This window comes from Balaenoptera physalus, assembly GCF_965194825.1.
Source record: "Balaenoptera physalus genome assembly, chromosome: 10".
NCBI classification, from domain to species: Eukaryota; Metazoa; Chordata; class Mammalia; order Artiodactyla; family Balaenopteridae; genus Balaenoptera; species Balaenoptera physalus.
Window position 1 is genome coordinate 107,212,052 of NC_138889.1, and position 18,014 is coordinate 107,230,065.

The window sequence follows — 18,014 nt, forward strand, 5'->3', positions numbered from 1 at the left end:
CCGCCCTCGCCCCGCCCCGCCCCGGCTCGGGCAGCCGGAGGGCTAGGAGCTGAGGCGCTCGATCCCGCGGCGGCGGCGGGGACGATGTGGTTCTTTGCCCGGGACCCGGTCCGGGATTTCCCGTTTGAGCTCAGCCCGGAACTCCCCGAGGGCGGCCCGCCCGGGCCCTGGGCCCTGCACCGCGGCCGCAAGAAGGTGAGAGCGGCCCCGCTCCGCAGGCCGCAGCCGACCTCGGTCTCGCCTAGTCAGCGCCGCCGGCTCCGCCGCGTTGCGCCCGCCTGACGTGGCTGCGGAGCCTCTAGGGCTACGGGCCGGGGGAGGGGGACGGGCAGTGCCGACGTGGCGGGCGGAAGGACCGAGGGACCGACAGGAGGACCCAACCAGGGTTACGTGGGCCCGACTCAGTCCCCAAGGGATGACTTGGGGAGAGACCTGGCCGGCGGCCCTTCCTTTCCGGCACTGAACCAGCTCCGGGGACCATCTCGGAGGTGGAGTGGTCTGCCCGGGACCCGGCCCACACCCCTGAGGCCGCTCCGCCCCCCCACAGGCCACAGGCAGCCCGGTGTCCATCTTCGTGTATGACGTGAAGCCCGGCGTCGAAGAGCAGACCCAGGTGGCCAAAGCTGCCTTCAAGCGCCTCAAAACTCTCCGGCACCCCAACATCCTGGCCTACATCGATGGGCTGGAGGTACCTACCTGCTGCTCAGTCTGCCCCATCTCTGCCCCTCACTTTTTCCCAGTCTCCCAGTCCTGTCTTCTGTCTTCCTGCCGATTTCCAGCCCTTCTGACCCAGCGCCCCCCAGATTTGACTTCCCCTTCTCCACCCTTCTCCCCATCATGTCTCTCATCTCGCCTTCCTCTCGCCCCATCACTCCCTGATACCCCGTGTCCCCTTCAGACAGACAAATGCCTCCACATAGTGACAGAGGCTGTGACCCCGCTGGGAGCGTACCTCAAGGCGCGAGCGGAGGCTGGTGACCTGAAGGAGCTGGAGCTCTCCTGGGGGCTACACCAAATTGTGGTGAGGTGGGGGGCAGTGGTGATGAGAGCAAGGGTGGGGGGCTGCAGCTACCGGGCTGTGATAGCTCCTTCTGCCCCCAGAAAGCTCTCAGCTTCCTGGTCAATGACTGCAGCCTCATCCACAACAATGTCTGCATGGCCGCTGTGTTCGTGGACCGCGCTGGCGAGTGGAAGCTTGGGGGCCTGGACTACATGTATTCAGCCCAGGGCAATGGTGGGGGACCTCCCCGCAAGGGGATCCCGGAGCTTGAGCAGTATGATCCCCCGGAGTTGGCTGATGGCAGTGGCAGAGCGGTCAGAGAGAAGTGGTGGGTGACTTGGGGGGGGGCATGCCCCACCCTGCCCTATTCTGGAAGCCCCTGCAGCCTCAGGACCCCTAGACTAGCTGGCACTCCCCTGTCCCCTGCCACCTGGCTTGGGAGGAAACTAGGGTCCTCAGGGTGGGGCCCACTCCTTGCTCCCAGGATCCTCAGGGATGTAGGGCAGGATAAACACAGGCTTTGGGGTCAGGTGGTTCTGAATTTGAAAGTTGTGTGACCTGGGGTGGATGTCCTTGCTTTTCTGAGCCTCAGTTTCCTTATCTGTCAAATGGGGCTAATGAAACCTACTTCTCGGGGCTGATGGGAGGATTAGCTGAGGAACACAGCCCAGGGTTTGCCATGCAGCGAGTGCCTAGTGCCCAGGGTAGATTGGAGGCCTAGGCTGGCAGGTGGCAGGGCCTTGAGCAGCCCTGGTCACTGCCTCAGGTCAGCTGACATGTGGCGCTTGGGTTGCCTCATCTGGGAAGTCTTCAATGGGCCCCTACCTCGTGCAGCTGCCCTGCGAAACCCTGGGAAGGTGAGTGTCTGACCCCACCCAGCCCCTATCCACCAGCCAACCAGCCCCTGCCCTGACCCTGACGCTTCTCCCACAGATCCCCAAGTCACTGGTGCCCCATTACTGTGAGCTGGTCGGAGCCAACCCCAAGGTACGTCCCAACCCAGCCCGCTTCCTGCAGAACTGCCGGGCACCTGATGGCTTCATGAACAACCGCTTTGTGGAGATCAACCTCTTCCTGGAAGAGATTCAGGTGAGTCCCCTGCCCCACCCTGGGCTCTGGCCCTACGTTCCTCACCCCTGTGCCCCCTCCCCACTTCATAGGCTCCCTGATAATTAGACCCCAGGAGACAAGCACAGACTGTGGAGCTAGGCTGTCTGGGTTCAAACCCTGGGTCCAACTGTTATTTATGTGTGACTTCTCTTGGCTGAAGTTCAGTCCTAATAACAGCACCTACTTCAAAGGAGCAGGGTGAGGAGTCAGTGAGTTTGAATTGCATAGTGTAGTTTCTGGCACATAGTGGGTGCTTAGTGACTGCTCCTGGCACTCTGTTAACTGGCCCTGGCCCTGTGTTGGGCTGTGGTGTGGGTAGCAGGGTGGGGAGGGAGAGTCAGACCCAGATCCCTGCTCTCAAGGATCTAGCAGGGGGTAAATGGACCAGGTCCCCAGCCTTGGGGACTCTCACTGGGGGAAAGGGACAAAAAACCCATAAATGAGGAAAGCTGTGCTTCCTGGAATGTGGATAAGTGCCGGGAAGGAAAATAGTGAGGGTGGGGTGTTTAGGGAAGGGCTCTCTCAAGGGTGATGTTTGAGCTGTGACCTGAAGGGTGTGAAGGTGGGAGTCATGGGGATGGTAACTGGGGAAGAATGTTCCAGGCAGAGGGAACAGCAAATGGAAAGATGGTGCGGAGGGAGCCCTCGGCTTAACCTCATTGAACCTCAGTTTCCATATCTGCCTAATGAGAATAACTATAGTATCTGCTGACCCATAGCATTGTTGTAGGGAATGAAGGAGGGAGGCTCTGCCCTGGACACCCGCCCTGACCCGGGCTTGTGTGGGGCACACAGAGAGGTGACTGAGAATCTGGTATGGGGGAGGAGTGACAGACACTTCCACAGACCTCGATGGTCTGTGCAATCTTGACTCAGATAGGGGCTCGGAGCCCTTCCGAGGATGCGAACCTGAGCTGAAGGAGAAGGTGCTGGAAATGCTGAGCCCTGTTGCCTCTTGGGCAGTGTAGGGGCAGCAGGAGCTCTGTTACATGGAGTTCTTCTTCTCACATGGCTGGCTCTGCCGGGCTGCCCTTCTCCTTAATATGTGCCCCACAGGAAATAGGCTGTTTCTGGCAGGTCCCGACGAGAGCGTGGGAGGGCAGTGCCCAGCGGCCCCTCTTCCCATCATTGAGCGCAGCGGTGGAGAGAGCCCTGCTGTGACTCTCTCAGTGTGCGACCTTGGATGCGGTTTGGCCTCTCTCTGGGCCTTTGCTCCCCTGAACCCTGTCGTCAGAGCACCAAGCCTGCCTCCCATGCTAGACTGAGCTGCTCAAGGGCCAACCAGGTCCTCCCCAACCCCAGTTGGAGGTCATCTCTTCTGGCCCAGGCAGCGGCTCTGGCGGTGAGGGTACAGCAGAGCGCACAGGGACTTTGGAAGCATACAGGACAGGGTTATAATCCACGCCCTACCTTTCCTGCCTGCTGACCTCGAGCCTCAGCCTCCTCCTTTGTGAATGGGGGAATGACAGCACTTCTTCACAGCGTGTAGCACAGCAGAGGTGCCACACCACCGGGTCATACCCTTCCTTGATGGCTTCTTAGCTGTGTAACTTGGGACAAGCTCCTTGCCCTCTCTGTGCCTCAGCTTGCTTGTTGGATTATTTCATCTGTGTAAAGGTTTTAGCACGTAACCTGCCTGGCGCGTAGTTTGTGCTCAGGAAATGTGAGTTGTGGGTATTACAGCCTCGGGGAGGTTAGGAGGACTGAAGGAGACCATTGAGCTGACAGCCTGGCCTGTTCGGGCCCAGTGGGAGGACGAGCTCTGGGGGTAAACTGCACCTCATCCCTGCCTTTCCACAGCCTGCCACGACCTCCACCCACAGAGCTGCATGTGTGCCCAACCCAGCCAGGCCCAGGGTGGGGGAGTAAGCCCCTTGGCCTCACTAAGCCTGTTTCCTCGTCTGTGCCATGGGGTTAATGGTACTCACACCTTGTGTTGTCCTGAGGAGCAGAGGCAATGCTGATAAAGGGCTTGATCCCCCTAGTGGCTGCTTTCACAGCAACAGGCCAGGTGGCAGTGACAATAATGACGGGCACTGACTGAGCGCCTCCAGTGTGCCGGGCAGCTTTCATGTGCGTTTTCTGGTTGAATCCTCGGCACAGTTCTGTGAGACAGTACAGTTACTACCCCATTTTACAGGTGGGGGAACTCGCCTAAGGTCACACGGCTAATAAATGGGAGAGTTGGGATTTGAACCCAGCCCATCTGGCACCCCAAGCTTAAGTTTACCTTCGGGTTGGAGGTGACCCCCGTCCTTGCCCGTGGCTGACGGGACCGTGACCAGGCTGATTTCCCGCTCCCTGCATCCTGTCCACGCTCCCCAAGATCAAAGAGCCAGCCGAGAAGCAAAAGTTCTTCCAAGAGCTGAGCAAGAGCCTAGACTCGTTCCCTGAGGATTTCTGCCGGCACAAGGTGCTGCCCCAGCTGTTGACCGCCTTCGAGTTTGGCAACGCGGGGGCTGTTGTCCTCACGCCCCTGTTCAAGGTGAGTGGGGCCTGGAGCCTCAGGAACTTTGGGCCCAGAGACTGGCTGAGTAGGTCTGAAGGGCAGAAGAGAGGCCAAGGGTGCGGCCAGCCTCGCGGGTGTCCTGGGAGGGGCAGCCTGGTCAGGGAGATCCAAGCCCACGTGAGGGGGAGCTCCTTTTTTTAATATATATATACACTTTATTTTTTATTTTATTTATTTATCTTGGCTGCGTTGGGTCTTCGTTGATGCGCGTGGGCTTTCTCTAGTTGTGGTGAGCGGGGGCTACTCTTTGTTGCGGTGCGCGGGCTTCTCGTCGCGGTGGCTTCTCTTGTTGCGGAGCACGGGCTCTAGGTGCACGGGCTTCAGTAGTTGTGGCTCACGGGCTCTAGAGCGCAGGCTCAGTAGTTGTGGCTCACGGGCTCTAGAGTGCAGGCTCAGTAGTTGTGGCACATGGGCTTAGTTGCTCCGCGGCATGTGGGATCCTCCCGGACCAGGGCTCGAACCCGTGTCCCCTGTATTGGCAGGCGGATTCTTAACTGCTTCCCACCAGGGAGGTCCTGAGGAGGAGCTTTCACATCCAGTGGTTCAGCAAGCCAGGGCCACCTGACCAGCTGTCAGGGAGGTGGTGGGGACTTCTCGTCCCTGGGGAAGGGACACCCTGTGCCTCCAAAATTCTTTTTCCAGACACTCCTTCCTTCAGAGCCTATAGCCCTTCCTCCATTTCCTCAAGACAGCCTCCCCGGTCTGACCTGGGCACTCTGGTTCCCAGGGCCCAGGGGATCACCTGCTCACCACCTCACTTTCCTTCCTCCTTCCTGACCACTCGGCGCTCAGCCCTCTTGGCTTCTAGGGGCTGGATCCTCTCCCCCTCCTCAGACCCCAGCCCACTGTTACCGGGGCACCTGCCATTCCCCGCTCGGTGGGAGAACCCTTTCTCCAAAGGAGCTTGGCATGCGGGAAGTGGGGAAGACAGCAAGTAAATCTTGTGGAGCTGAGAACCCCCAGAAATTATAGGCAGAATTCTGTGTGCATGTGGTGTCTAGGTGCTTGATTATAGGGAAGGGCACAGAGCTTTTGTGAGCCTCCTAAGAGAGGCCTTAACTCAGAAGGGTTAAGGGCAGGGCTGACTGAGACGGAGTATGGGCAGAGGGGCTGCTGAGGATATACCTGCCCCACACCACCGCCCTCACTGTTCCCACCCTGGGAAATCAGCAGGGAGCCTGAGGGAGTTAAATGAGCCCAGTGAAGTCATCTCACTCCTGTGGACGTAGCTGAGCCCCTCTTCCTGCTCCTTCTCTCAGGTGGGTAAGTTCCTCGGCGCTGAGGAGTATCAGCAGAAGATCATCCCTGTCGTGGTCAAGATGTTCTCATCGACTGACCGGGCCATGCGTATCCGCCTCCTACAACAGGTAGGGGCCACGGCACACCCTGCCTGCTTCCACCCCACCCAGACCCCACCCTGGCTGCAGGGGAGGCCCCCTCCTCACCTCCAGCCCCAGGCTGGTAGCTCAAGCCCCTGCGCTGGCTACACAGGGACCCCAGAAACCCCTCCCTGAAATATACACACTGGTGAGGAACCAGCGGGGCTGTGCTCTCAGGAAGTCAAGATAATCACAGGGCTCATTGGCAGCTTTGGGAATGCCCCGCCCGCCCGGGCTGCAGGGCTTAAACGCCTCCCCCTGCGCTGCCCAATCTCCTGGCTCGGTCCCCTCTAGAGTGGGGGTAATGTCTCTCTTGCCAACCCCAGGGCAGCTGGGAGCATCAGACAGGACTGATGGGATCGAGGGTGGGGGCCACCCGTGCTTCCAGGCATCATTCCCTCTCCGGTGCTCAACACACCAGCCTTCCTCATGGCGCTTCTCTGGGCAGGGGTTGCACTCCTCTTTATAGACGAGGCGGTGGAGGCTCTCAGAGGGGGTGTGACCAGTTAGCCTGCCGAGCAGGACCAGAGGCCAGGCCCTCCAGCTCCCAGTCCCTGGCTCTTCTCAGCACCCTCCTGGCAGCCTCACCAGTCCACGTGGGCCTGAGGCCAGATGCGAGCTGGGGGCCTCAGGAGACTCCCCTGGCCAGCCAGTGCCTGCCAGGTGGAGAAACCATGCTAAGGCCGGTCCCATGTCTCTGGTGAGGGGTAGAAGGGCTGACTGCCTTCTCATGCCCCAACCCGGACCACAGATGGAGCAGTTCATCCAGTACCTTGATGAGCCAACAGTCAACACCCAGATCTTTCCCCACGTCGTGCATGGCTTCCTGGACACCAACCCTGCCATCCGGGAGCAGACAGTCAAGGTGGGTGTAACCAGGCCCAGAGGGGCCACCTCTGGTTTTCTGAGGCTTAGAGGGGGCTCATCAGAGGACACACAGGCCTTGGTTTTGGCCTGTGGGTCGAGCAGGTTACGGGAGGGGCAAGCACTGTTCTGCATGTAGGTCCAGGCTGTGGGTACAGCTCGGCAGGTGGTGGGGGGAACAGGATGGGCATGACCAATAGTCCTCCGTTCAGCAGACGATCGCTGAGCGCCTCTTTGTGCCCGGCCCAGTGTCCCGTGCTGGGATGCAGTATGCACAGGTAGACCAAGGTCCCTGCCTTCTTGGAGCTTCTTTTCGAGGAGAGGGGGAGGGGGCTTGGCAGACAATAAACAGAATTAGAAAAAAATATATTACGTTAGAAAGCGATGGAGAGTGTGAAGAGAAGAGTTTGCAGTTCTAAAAACAGTGATCAGGGAAGACCTTGCAGAGGAGATGTCGTTTAAGGAAAAAAGGTGAAAAGGGGTGAAGGAGGAGATTTGGAGGAAATACGTTGCCTGCAGAAGGAACAACATGTGCAAAGGTCCTGAGGCTGGCATGTACCTGGAATGTAGGAGTAGCAGCAAGAGGTTCAGCATGGCTGAAGCGGCATGATTGTGGGCAGTGGAGTCTGAGAGGTAATGGGGCCAGGGCCTCGTAGGGCATGGCAGGGAGCTGATGCATTCATGGGAGTGAGACAGGAACCCTGGGGGACTGAGCAGAGCACTGACCTGATCTGACCTGTTGCAAAACACTGTGTTGCTGTGTGGAGAACTAACTGTCAGGGCGAGGGTGGAAGCTGGGACACTGTTAGGGGCTATTACAGTGGCCCAGATGAGAGATGACAGTAGCTCAGACCTGAGTGGTAGCAGCAGGTGGAGAGAAGGGGCAGCATTGTGAAGGTGGAGCTGACAGTATTTGGTGATGGGTAGATATGGAGTCAAGGATGGCTCCAAGGTTTCTGGCCTGAGCAACTGGAAGGTTCAGTTGCCATTTACTGAGAAGACTGGGAGGAACAGTTTTTTTGTTTTGTTTCATTTCATTTTCTAAATATTTATTTATTTGGCTGTGTCGGGTCTTTCTTGTAGCATGCGGCACGTGGGCTTCTCTCTAGTTGTGGTGCTCAGGCTCCGGAGTTCGCAGGCTCAGTAGTTGTGGCTTTCGGGCTTAGTTGCCCCGCAGCATGTGGGATCTTAGTTCTCCAACCAGTGATGGAACCCGCATCCCCTGCATTGGAAGGCAAATTCTTAACCACTGGGCCACCAGGGAAGTCCCTGGGAGGAACAGTTTTGCGGGAGGAGGTCAGGCCCAGTCTTGGCGTGTCTGTTAGCCAGGTGGACACGCACTGGTTATGTGTGTGAGGGTCAGGGGAGAAGTCTGGGCTGGAGGTGCACATCTGGGCACGGTCAGCTAACAAGGCCATTTGAAGCCATGAGATGGGTGAGCTCGCCTAGGCTGAGGTATAAAAGAGATGAGGCTTGAGGAGTAGCTCTGGGGTGTCTGAACAGTAAGATCTCAGCAAAAGGAGACTGAGAAGCAGTAGGTGAGGTCAGAGGAGAACCAGGAGAGGGCGATGTCCTGGAAGAACAAGAGACCAAAGTTGCGAGGAGGAGGGAGAATTCGGGGCTGTCAAAGCTGCTGAGGGGTCAAGTTTGGTGAGGATGGAGAATTGGCCTTTGGATTTAGCAACATGGAGATCATTGGTGACCTCAACCCAAGCTAATTGATAGAGAGTGTATGTGGAGGTGCTTTTGTGAAAGTCTGAGTAGAGTGCACGCAACAGAGAGCTGACGGAGAGGGATGGGAGACAGGGGTGCAAAGCAATGGGGGTCGCCTCCCTCAGCATTCTGGGTAGGGGCCAGGACCAGGTTGGGGGTTGGTTGGGGAGGGCTTTGGCGGGTCTCCTCAGTGCCCAGGGCCACTGGTGGCCTCCAGAGTGTGCCCGCTCCAGCCCACACTTTCTGCCATCTCCCGCCCTGCAGTCCATGCTGCTCCTGGCCCCGAAGCTGAACGAGACCAACCTCAACGTGGAGCTGATGAAGCACTTCGCGCGGCTGCAGGCTAAGGACGAACAGGGCCCCATACGCTGCAACACCACCGTCTGCCTGGGCAAAATCGGCTCCTACCTCAGTGCCAGCGTGAGTGCCCTGCACAAGCACCAGGAGCTCTGTCACTGTCACGGGACCACAGCCAGGTCCCCCAGAGCCAGGTCTCCTTGTGTGGGGCTTGTCATCCTCCCAGAGACCTAGGCCCTGGGTGCTCCAGCCCAGTGTCTGAGGGTGGAGTGAGTTGCACCGGGTCACACTGCCAGTAGGCGGTAGGTCTGGGAACCAAACCCAGGCCTGCTTGCCCCCACGGCCTTGCATCCCCTCCCCTCAGCCAGGGCCTCTGAATGCAGACGCCTGCAGCTCCCAGGCCCTTAACGGGAATGAATGAATCGGTCCGCAGCGCAGGTGGGAAGGGAGGCACTGGCCTCAGCCCTGAGGCAGCTGCTGCTCTGGCCCCTGTCACTCTGAGGCAGCGTGAGCCCAGTGATTTGGGAGGAGAAGCCAAGATCTAGAGTTTTAAGTAAATTCTCCCCATTTGTTAGTGATTAACTCACATTTCTTAGACTCTGGAGGCCCCGTGGATGGCCTCTGTTCTGGGAAGTAAGGCCTGACAGTTCTGGGCCCCGTACTGACCCTACACTCAGGAGCCCTCTTCCCGCCCCACCCCAGACCAGACACAGGGTCCTCACCTCCGCCTTTAGCCGGGCCACTAAGGACCCATTTGCACCGTCCCGGGTCGCGGGTGTTTTGGGCTTCGCCGCCACCCACAACCTCTACTCGATGAATGATTGCGCCCACAAGATCCTGCCTGTGCTCTGCAGCCTCACCGTGGATCCTGAGAGATCCGTGCGGGACCAGGTGAGGCACAGCTGGGGCTGGGCCCTGGAGCTGGGGCTCTGGGGGATACCTGGGCCTTAGCTGGCCTGGCAGGCTCACGGGAACCTTGGAGGCCCCAGCTCTGCCCCTTGCTACCCCACAGGCCTTCAAGGCCATTCGAAGCTTCCTGTCCAAACTGGAGTCTGTGTCGGAGGACCCCACCCAGCTGGCCGAGGCGGGTGAGTGGCCCACACTCGTGTTCCCTGTGACTCTTGCCACATTCTTGACTGTCACCTGTCATGGCCCCCTTCTACCTCATTGGAGCATCTGAAAGCTGGAAGAACCCTAGAGGACAGACTGTACACCACTCCCCCACCCCCATCTCACAGTTGGGAGAACGCAGGCCTGGAGAAGGGGGACGCCCACTGCAGGTCGCTCTGTTTCAGTTATTGCCCTCCTACCACCCTCCCCATGGAAGCCTGAGGTGTCCATACCTGTCTCTCCTGTCACTGCCCAGAGAAGGACGTCCATGCAGCCTCCAGCCCTGGAATGGGAGGAGCCGCAGCCAGCTGGGCAGGCTGGGCCGTGACAGGGGTCTCCTCACTCACCTCTAAGCTGATCCGTGCACACCCCACGGCTGCCCCAGCCGAGACCAACGTTCCCCAGAGACCCGTGCCTGAGGGTGAGTGTCCCAGATTGGCTGTGTCGGTGACTGAGAGGGCTTGGGGTTGCTGGCACCCAGGACCTGTTACTGATCGACTTCCCCCCGGGATGGTGATGGGGACATAGGAGACTGGGTACAGTCCAGTCCCCTCGTGAGCTTCCCCTCTACACACCCCCAGCAACCTCGACCCTGTTCTGAGACCTTCCTGGGGCCCAGTGTGTGGCAACTCAGTGAGCCTCTGCTCCCCAGGACTTCCTGCCCCAGCCCCGACCCCTGTCGCTGCCACACCCACGACCTCAGGCCACTGGGAGACACAAGAGGAGAGCAAGGACGCAGAAGAGGACAGCACTGCTGCCGACAGATGGGATGATGAAGACTGGGGCAGCTTGGAGGTGAGTGGGGCTGAGGAGGCCTACCCCGGGGACCCCAGCTTCAAGGTCACAGGCTGCCATTCAAGGAACTCATGTGGGCTTGGCTGGAGTCAGACCTGTCCTCATCTGCACAGCATCCTGGGCAAGTAGGTGTCATGGAGCAGCCCTTGTGGGTTAGAGCTGACAGCCGAGCCCCCACTCAACTCCAGAGGCCAAGCTGCTGGTGGTTGGGTCAGCCCACTGATCCTCCTCCCTCTCCTCCACTCGCCATCCCTCCTATACCTGTTCTAGGGCCCACCCCGCCCTGTGATCAGCAAGCAGAGGTCACTCCCAGGCCTGCAGCCAACCAGTCCTCCCTGGGGCTGGGCTCAGTATGGGCTGAGGTTGGAGTGGGGCTGTTCTGAAGGGAATGGGGGCAGAGCTCTGGGTGAGACCCCTGAGGCCACAGGCAGGGGTGTGGAACTCTAGATCTCATTCCCAGCTTCATAGAGGAGTGATGACAGGCCAGGTTCAGCATGTCCACTTTACTGATGGGAGACAGGGCCTAAGGAGAAAACGAGATGGAAGGCAAAAGAAGAAAGGGTGGAGCCCATGGCTGGGCAGGGGCTAGGGGGCTTCCTTGCCCTTTTGGGTGGAGTACAGGGGGCCCTATGGTCATGCTCTCCTCCCCACACTGCAGCAGGAGGCCGAATCTGTGTTGGCCCAGCAGGACAACTGGAGTACTGGGGGCCAAGCCAGCTGGGCTGGGCAGGTGAGCTGGGTGGGACAGGGTGCGTGTATGTGGGGGGTAGGGCCCTGCCCCTCCCTCCCTTTCTCTGGCACTATCTCCTCCTTCTCTTTGCAGACCAGCAACCCTGCTCACAAATCCCAGGAGTCAGACTGGAGCAGCTGGGAAGCCGAGGACGCATGGGAGCAGGGCTGGCAGGAGCCAAGCCCCCCGGAGCCACCCCCTGAGGGCACACGGCTGGCCAGCGAGTATAACTGGGGTGGACCGGAGCCTAGCGACAAAGGCGACCCCTTTGCTGCCCTGTCAGTGCGTCGGGAGGCTGGTGCCCAGGTACTCGGCACCTGTCCAGTGGGAGGGTGCGGACCTGGGGTGGACCTCAACTGAGAGTAGGCCTCCACTCCAGCCCACACTTCCCTTTTCAGCCGAGGCGGGACTCGTGGGGTGATGACAACTGGGAGGGCCTGGAGGCCGAGAGCCGTAAGTGCTTCCCCTGGGCTGGCTGGCTGATGGGCTAGGGCTACCCTCCTCTGGGGCAGGCATGGGCTGGGAAGCTGAGACTCAGGTTGTCCTGATGCCGTCAGCCCTCCTCCCCTTCTTGTTCCCAGGACAGGCCAAGGCGGAGCTAGCCCGGAAGAAGCGCGAGGAGCGTAGGCGGGAGATGGAGGCGAAACGCGCTGAGAAAAAGACAGCCAAGGGCCCCATGAAGCTGGGAACCCGGAAGCTGGACTGAACCGCGGGTGTGGGCGCTTCCCAGCCTCAGAGAGCAGGCCCCGCAGATGTATTTATTGTACAAACCATGGGAGCCCGGCCGGCCTGGCCAGGCACATCTCACATATACATAATCAGAGCCACAATAAATTCTATTTCGCACCCCCTGTGCTGGGCTCAGTCTGGCCCCTCTAAGGAGGCTGGGGTCTGGTACCGCCCTTCGGAGACCGCGCCCACCACGTACATGAACATCAATTTACTTCGAAAACCCACTGTAAAGAGGCACGATCTGATTTATCAGTTTCTGGGAAACACCCTCTGGAAGGAAGGCCGGCAGCGCCAGAGAGACCCAACATCTGCCTATGGACCGGGTGGAGCTGGTATGGGCACCCCTGGAACGTGGGGCTCGGGGAAGGGGTCTGCGGGCCCCGAAGGGTCCCTGGGTCCGAGCCCCGAGTCAGGGCACAAGCGAGAGGCGGAGCTCGCCCCAAGTGTCGGGCAGAAACTCCTCGGTGATTGCCGAGGTCCAGACCGAGGGTGGTGTCAGCGGCGGCGCTGGGGCACGCAAGCTCCATGCGGGCGGCTGCGCGCGAAGCCAGCTTTGCAGACGCAGCGGAAGGAACCGCTCGTGTTCACGCAGCGCTCGCTCTTGCATAGTAGCCCGCGCTGGTTCAGCTCTCGGCACTCGTCGATGTCTGGGTGTGGGGGTTAACAGGTGCGGACTTCGCGACGGCGCTGGTGCCGGAGCCGCGCGGCACTCTTGGCTTCCGGTCCAGGCGGGGTTCTGCAGGGCCCCGCCCCGCCCCGCCCGCCTGCCGCCAGCCTCTGGCCCCGCCCCTCCACTGACCCGCCCCTCGGCCCTGCTCACCGACGCAGCGCGCGCGGGAGGCGTCTAGCTGGAAGCCACCAGGACACTCGCACACTGCGCCGCCCGGCCGAGGCACACAGCGGCCGCTAACGCAGCGGCACTCGTCTGAATCCTCCTCCGAGCTGTCCTCTTCTGCGCCGGGAGAATGCAGACGTCAACACCGCTCCCAGCGATGGTCGCGGACCCCGCCTCTGTCCCTCCCTTTACACTCACCTCGCGGGGGCTTTCCCAGCAGCAGGGGACTCGCGTCCCAGAAGGAATTACTCTCACTCTGCGACGTCGGGCACTGGGGCCCTGAGAGGGCAGGGGGCGGTTAGCCGTCTGCGGCGTCGATTCACCCCGGCTCCCGCCCCAAACTCCCTCCCGGGCAACCCCTCCCGGGCCGGCTCACCGGCGCCGCGCGGCGGGCACGGGCGGCACTGGGCTCCCCAACCTCGGCCCTGGCGACAGCAGCAGTCGTCGAAGGTGAGGGCGGGCCCGGCCAGGGGGCCCGCACACATGCCGTCCTCTCCGCGCTGGCTCCAGCACACGTCCCGCCGCTCCGGGGCACGCTCTGAGGAGCGGGACCCGGCGTCAGGGAGGAGCGCCCTCCCCCGCTCCAACCCACCCTCGGGGGAACCGCGGCCCCGGGTCTCCAGGCGGCGGACAGGGCTCTGGAGAGCCCAAGATGACCCTTGCCCTCACCGGCCGGGCTCTCCGGGAGCTGGCAGTCGCGGCCGGAGGGCCCGGGCACCCAGGGCGGGCGGCACTCGCAGCGGTAGGAGCCCGGCAGGTTGACGCAGCGGCCAGGGCGGCAGGCTGCGGGGTCCTGGCACTCGTCCACGTCTACGGGCAGCGAGGGGATGATGGGTGGGTAGGGGTGGAAGTCACAGCTCGGCTCGGCCAGCCTCCCTCCTGTTTCCCCAGCCGGCCGACCCGGGCCTCACCCATCTCCTCTGGGCTCAGACACTGGCGCTGCGCCGGGCTGTACTCGGCCGGGGGCGTGCAGGCGCAGCGGTAGCCACCGCGCGTGTTCTCACACACTCCGTTCCGGCAATTAGACTCGTCCAAGCACTCGTCCACGTCTGAGAGAAGGAAAAGCGCGAGTGGTAGGAACCGGCCCCGAGTCGGGTGGTTGTGCGTGTCTCCCGGTTGCTTTCCCACGGCCACGGGGGCCGGCTGCACTCACCCACGCATTCCAGCAGGTTCCCGTCGTAGTAGAAGCCTTGCTTGCAATAGCACTCGTAGCCGGGCTGCGTGTTCACGCACTTGCCCTCCTTGCAGATCTCCGCCCCAAACAATATGCATTCGTCGATGTCTGCGGAGTGACAGGCCGTGGGCGCCCGCGCCCTCTACCTGCGGGGCCACTTAGGCCCCGCAGCGGAGAACGTGTGGGTGGGGCTTACGGTGGAAGGGACGAAAACTCTGTGCGAGGGGCTTTTCCGAACGCTGACGTAAGAGTGATGGGGCGGGGCTTTGTGGAGGGGCAGGGCAGTCGGTGAGGGAGTGGGCGGGCCTTACCCCAGTACCCGCCACTGACAAGCACTGGCGGGATCGGGGCGGTCCAAACCTCGGCGGGCGGAGCAGGGCATGCCAGGTGGGCGGAGCCGTGTTGGGGCTTACCACGGTGGGTTGGGATGCCGTAGTTGACAATGTTGTTGTCCTGGGTGTAGCCCTTCCCGTCCGGGCAAAGGCTGTGGAACTCAGCTACAGCGAGATAGTGGCCGTGGGGAAGGAACGAGGCAGGATTGAGCGCATGTGTGCTGGCTGTCGGCCGCAGGTCGGAGCTCTCGCCTCATTTCCCACCTACCCAGGGAGGGGCTCTCTCCCCCAGTCCGTTTCCAAATGAAGAAACTGAGGCTCTGAAAAAGTAAAGGGCCTGCCCGGCTCCTGACCTGAGCTGTAGACTGGGCAAGGATAGATCTCGCAGTGGTCTCCCCAGCCAGCCCCCAGGGAGCAGCAGCACTCCTGCTGGGTGACATTGGTGGCCAGTACACTGTCGCAGAACACGGTGTCATCGAAGTTAAGGTAGCACTCCTTCTTGTGGTGGGGCTGCTCCACCTCTGAGGGGAGGGGAGAGCAGCTCAGGTTCCTGCAGAATGTCTTTGCCTGTCCACGCTGCCCACCAACCTCATCCCTCTATTCCCCCACATCCCCTGGCTCCCCTTAGCTGCCCTGTGAAAGCCCCTCCTGCAAGGTCTGGCCTCGCCGGGCTCTCCCAGGCAAAAAGAGATTTCTTCCTGTTCGCCACATTCCAGAGGGTGGGACCAGGATACAACTCTGAGCCCCAGCTGCAGCTCAGGGGAGTTGTCTAGATTGAGGAGGAAGCCGAGAGGGCACTCACCCTCACAGCCATGCTGGTCCTGGGTGGGCGTGAAGCCCTCATCGCAGACGCAAACGTAGGAGCCCTGCAGGTTCTCGCAGGCCCCGTGGGGAAGGCACAGACCCGGGTCCTGGCTGCACTCATCTATGTCTTCAGGGAGTGAGATGAGCAGAAAGAATCTCTCAGAGGGAAACGAGCCCCGCTTTCCCCGGGAGTATGCCTCAAGTACCTCACACAAGTTCAGAACCTGAATTTCCGCTGTGACTTCAAAGTACACACGACAGGAATCCACTCGTGTCTGTCTGTGCATGTGGGTAGTTGTGTGCACATTCAATGCATTATTCTTCATAAAACCTAACAGAATGAAGTCCTAACTCTCAGCTCAGCATTTGGGGACTTTCAGTTTGGTCTCCCAATATCTTTAAGTCTCATCACCCTTTACTCTAAACCACCAACACCCTCAGCTCTGTGTTTAGGGCGTAGGTGTCTACTCTCCCTTAAAATGCAACTAGCTTCTTCCGAATCTCTGTGCTTTGCAAATACTGTTCTTTGGGCCTGGAATACCATCCCATGCTTTTCTCTGCTTAGGGAATCTATTTATGCTTTAGGGAACCCTATTTATGCTTCAAGTTCCAATTCAACTGTTGGAATAAATCACTAGTCCAGACCTCTTTTGGCACCCAGCACCCTGAACTATAAGAATCAATTTACATGTCAGTCTGCCCTAGCTGGGAGCCCTGGGTCATTGCTCAATATCTAGTATATAGCACAGAACCTGGCAAATATTAGATGCTCAGTAAACTCTTGTTGGATGAATGCATATAGGGGTGATTTGGCACATAGTAATAAGCATCGTTAATTACTGTCATTATCACTGTTGTCATTTTCAGTGAAAGAGTAGAAGGATGAGTGAGTGGATGGATGGAAAGACAGATCAGTAGTGTGTCTAGGAGATTACTGCTGCCTGCCATTGCTCCTCAAGAGCTCTCAGCCAATCCCCCCATACCTTGGCACTTCCGGCCGCCTACCAGCCGATGCCCCTGGGGACAGAGACATCGATAGGAGCCATTGGTGTTGATGCAATCACCCCCAATGCAGGCTGCGGGAAAGTCACACTCATCAATGTCTGTAGGGAATCAAAGAGAGGGAGAATCTCAGGGGCTAAGCCCAATCACACACAGCCTGAGGCTTCCAAGGCTTCCCGAAGAGCCCTGGGTAGGGCCCACACCCCAGGCCTCATCTTGGATCTGGATGGGGGCTGGCCATGGGAGTGCCTGGCTTGTTTACAGGTAGCCCCTGGGCTTGGGCCCTGGGCAGTGGAGGTCTTGGGGTAGGGAGGAACAGGTCAGCCCCCCAGCTCAAGGCCCCCCTCACCCTCACAGTGGCTCCGGTCCCTTGACAGATGGTAGCCAGAGAGGCACTGACACTGGAAGGAGCCTGGCGTGTTGGTGCAGATGCCGTTGTCACACACGTCCCCAGCCTCACACTCATCCACATCTGTGGGGCACAGGGGCTGTCAGAGGGCCAGGATGGAATGGTCTTGGGCCTCTGCTACCCTTTTCCCACTCCTGCCCGTGGCCTGGAGCACCAGAGCTGAGGTGAGTGGAGCTGGAGAGAAGCATGGGACCCTCACCCCGCTCCTGTGTGGCACACTATGCCCTAACGACCAGGCCAGGTGCTGCCAGGAACCCTGGGCCATGTGTGATTCCAAAGAACTCAGGCCTCCTCATCCTTCATCTGTTCTCACCAAACAATCCCATTCTGCCCTGGGCTTCCTTTGCCCCAACTGCTCTCACGGCTGCTCTTGCCCTTCCCCCACCTGCCATGGCTGCCTTCCTTCCCATGTAAATAAGCTCCCCTATATCTTTGGTCTCACAGAATAACTTGTTCTGCTTGTGCAGTAAAGGGACTTGGCTCTGAGAGCATGCTTCTGTGCAGTCCTTTCTGGTGGAAGCTGGTCGTTGCCCACACCCCAGACCCCTTTCAAACCACACTCTTCCTCTGAGGGGCACTTGGCCCCTACGCCAGCCTCTCTATTGCTGTCAGCACCCACCTTCCTAGCCCCTCTCCTTCTCTCTTCCTCCCCATCCTAGGAGTTTTCAACATCCATTTGGACAGCCAGGCCCAGCCTCTGACCTTACAGTCCTTCATCCATCAGTTTCTGTGACCTTCACCTCAGTGCCAGCCACTCACTCTCGGTACAAGGGGCTGGGATCTGCCCCCTCTTGGACATCTCAGATGCAGCTTCCTTCCCACTGCCTCCGCTGTTCTCGAGCCCCCAACTCTACCTCCTCTAGCAAGGGCCCATGAACACCTCTCCTTCTTCCTCACTGGTCTGGCAAAGTCAGAGCCCTAGCCTGCTTCTCAGGACCCTGGGTGCTGAGCGAGGCTGGAGCCAGCCACCAAGCGGAGCACCTGGGCCACTCCACTCCCTCTGGCCTCCAGCCCGGCCAGATCCTCAGCGCTACCCTCTCCTCCTCCTCTCAAGCCTTGACACTGGAAAGCCTCTAGGTAGCCCCCGTGCTCTTGGGCACTTCCAAACCTCTACTGTTCTCCTCAGCCTACAGCCTACACCCCACTCTGGTGATCCCAGGTCTCACTCCTCCTCACTTGCTGCCTGCATCTTCTGGCCTCCCGGCATGCCACGGAAGCT

At 59.9% G+C, this 18,014-nt stretch overlaps 2 protein-coding genes across 6 annotated transcripts in view; one reads left to right on the forward strand and one right to left on the reverse strand.

The window, feature by feature from the left end:
* SCYL1 (SCY1 like pseudokinase 1) lies at nt 1–12,353 on the forward strand. Of its 3 annotated transcripts, none has more exons than XM_082477226.1 (18): nt 1–195; nt 548–688; nt 899–1,021; nt 1,102–1,328; nt 1,767–1,857; nt 1,934–2,089; nt 4,437–4,595; nt 5,879–5,986; nt 6,750–6,863; nt 8,840–8,995; nt 9,575–9,763; nt 9,885–9,960; nt 10,239–10,403; nt 10,635–10,777; nt 11,436–11,507; nt 11,601–11,813; nt 11,906–11,960; nt 12,089–12,353. In XM_082477226.1, exons 1-18 carry the CDS (start codon nt 85–87, stop codon nt 12,211–12,213), a joined length of 2,424 nt encoding a protein of 807 aa, XP_082333352.1. In that variant the 5' UTR covers nt 1–84; the 3' UTR covers nt 12,214–12,353. The 3 variants fall into 3 exon arrangements, with proteins under 3 accessions (XP_082333352.1, XP_082333353.1, XP_082333354.1); XM_082477227.1 differs by having other exon boundaries at nt 11,439–11,507; XM_082477228.1 differs by lacking the exon at nt 11,436–11,507.
* The window catches only part of LTBP3 (latent transforming growth factor beta binding protein 3), a 17,969-nt gene continuing 12,160 nt past the window's right edge, over nt 12,206–18,014 (reverse strand). For all 3 annotated transcript variants that reach the window (XM_082477207.1, XM_082477205.1, XM_082477206.1), the window contains 12 exons: nt 16,736–16,858; nt 16,368–16,487; nt 15,383–15,511; nt 14,934–15,101; nt 14,662–14,745; nt 14,228–14,356; nt 13,986–14,123; nt 13,744–13,884; nt 13,451–13,612; nt 13,273–13,353; nt 13,060–13,191; nt 12,206–12,886 (listed from right to left, as the gene is read on the reverse strand). In XM_082477207.1, the coding sequence (XP_082333333.1) occupies nt 12,735–12,886; nt 13,060–13,191; nt 13,273–13,353; nt 13,451–13,612; nt 13,744–13,884; nt 13,986–14,123; nt 14,228–14,356; nt 14,662–14,745; nt 14,934–15,101; nt 15,383–15,511; nt 16,368–16,487; nt 16,736–16,858 (1,559 nt within the window). In that variant the 3' untranslated portion in view covers nt 12,206–12,734. The remainder of the gene's footprint in view (nt 12,887–13,059; nt 13,192–13,272; nt 13,354–13,450; nt 13,613–13,743; nt 13,885–13,985; nt 14,124–14,227; nt 14,357–14,661; nt 14,746–14,933; nt 15,102–15,382; nt 15,512–16,367; nt 16,488–16,735; nt 16,859–18,014) is intronic.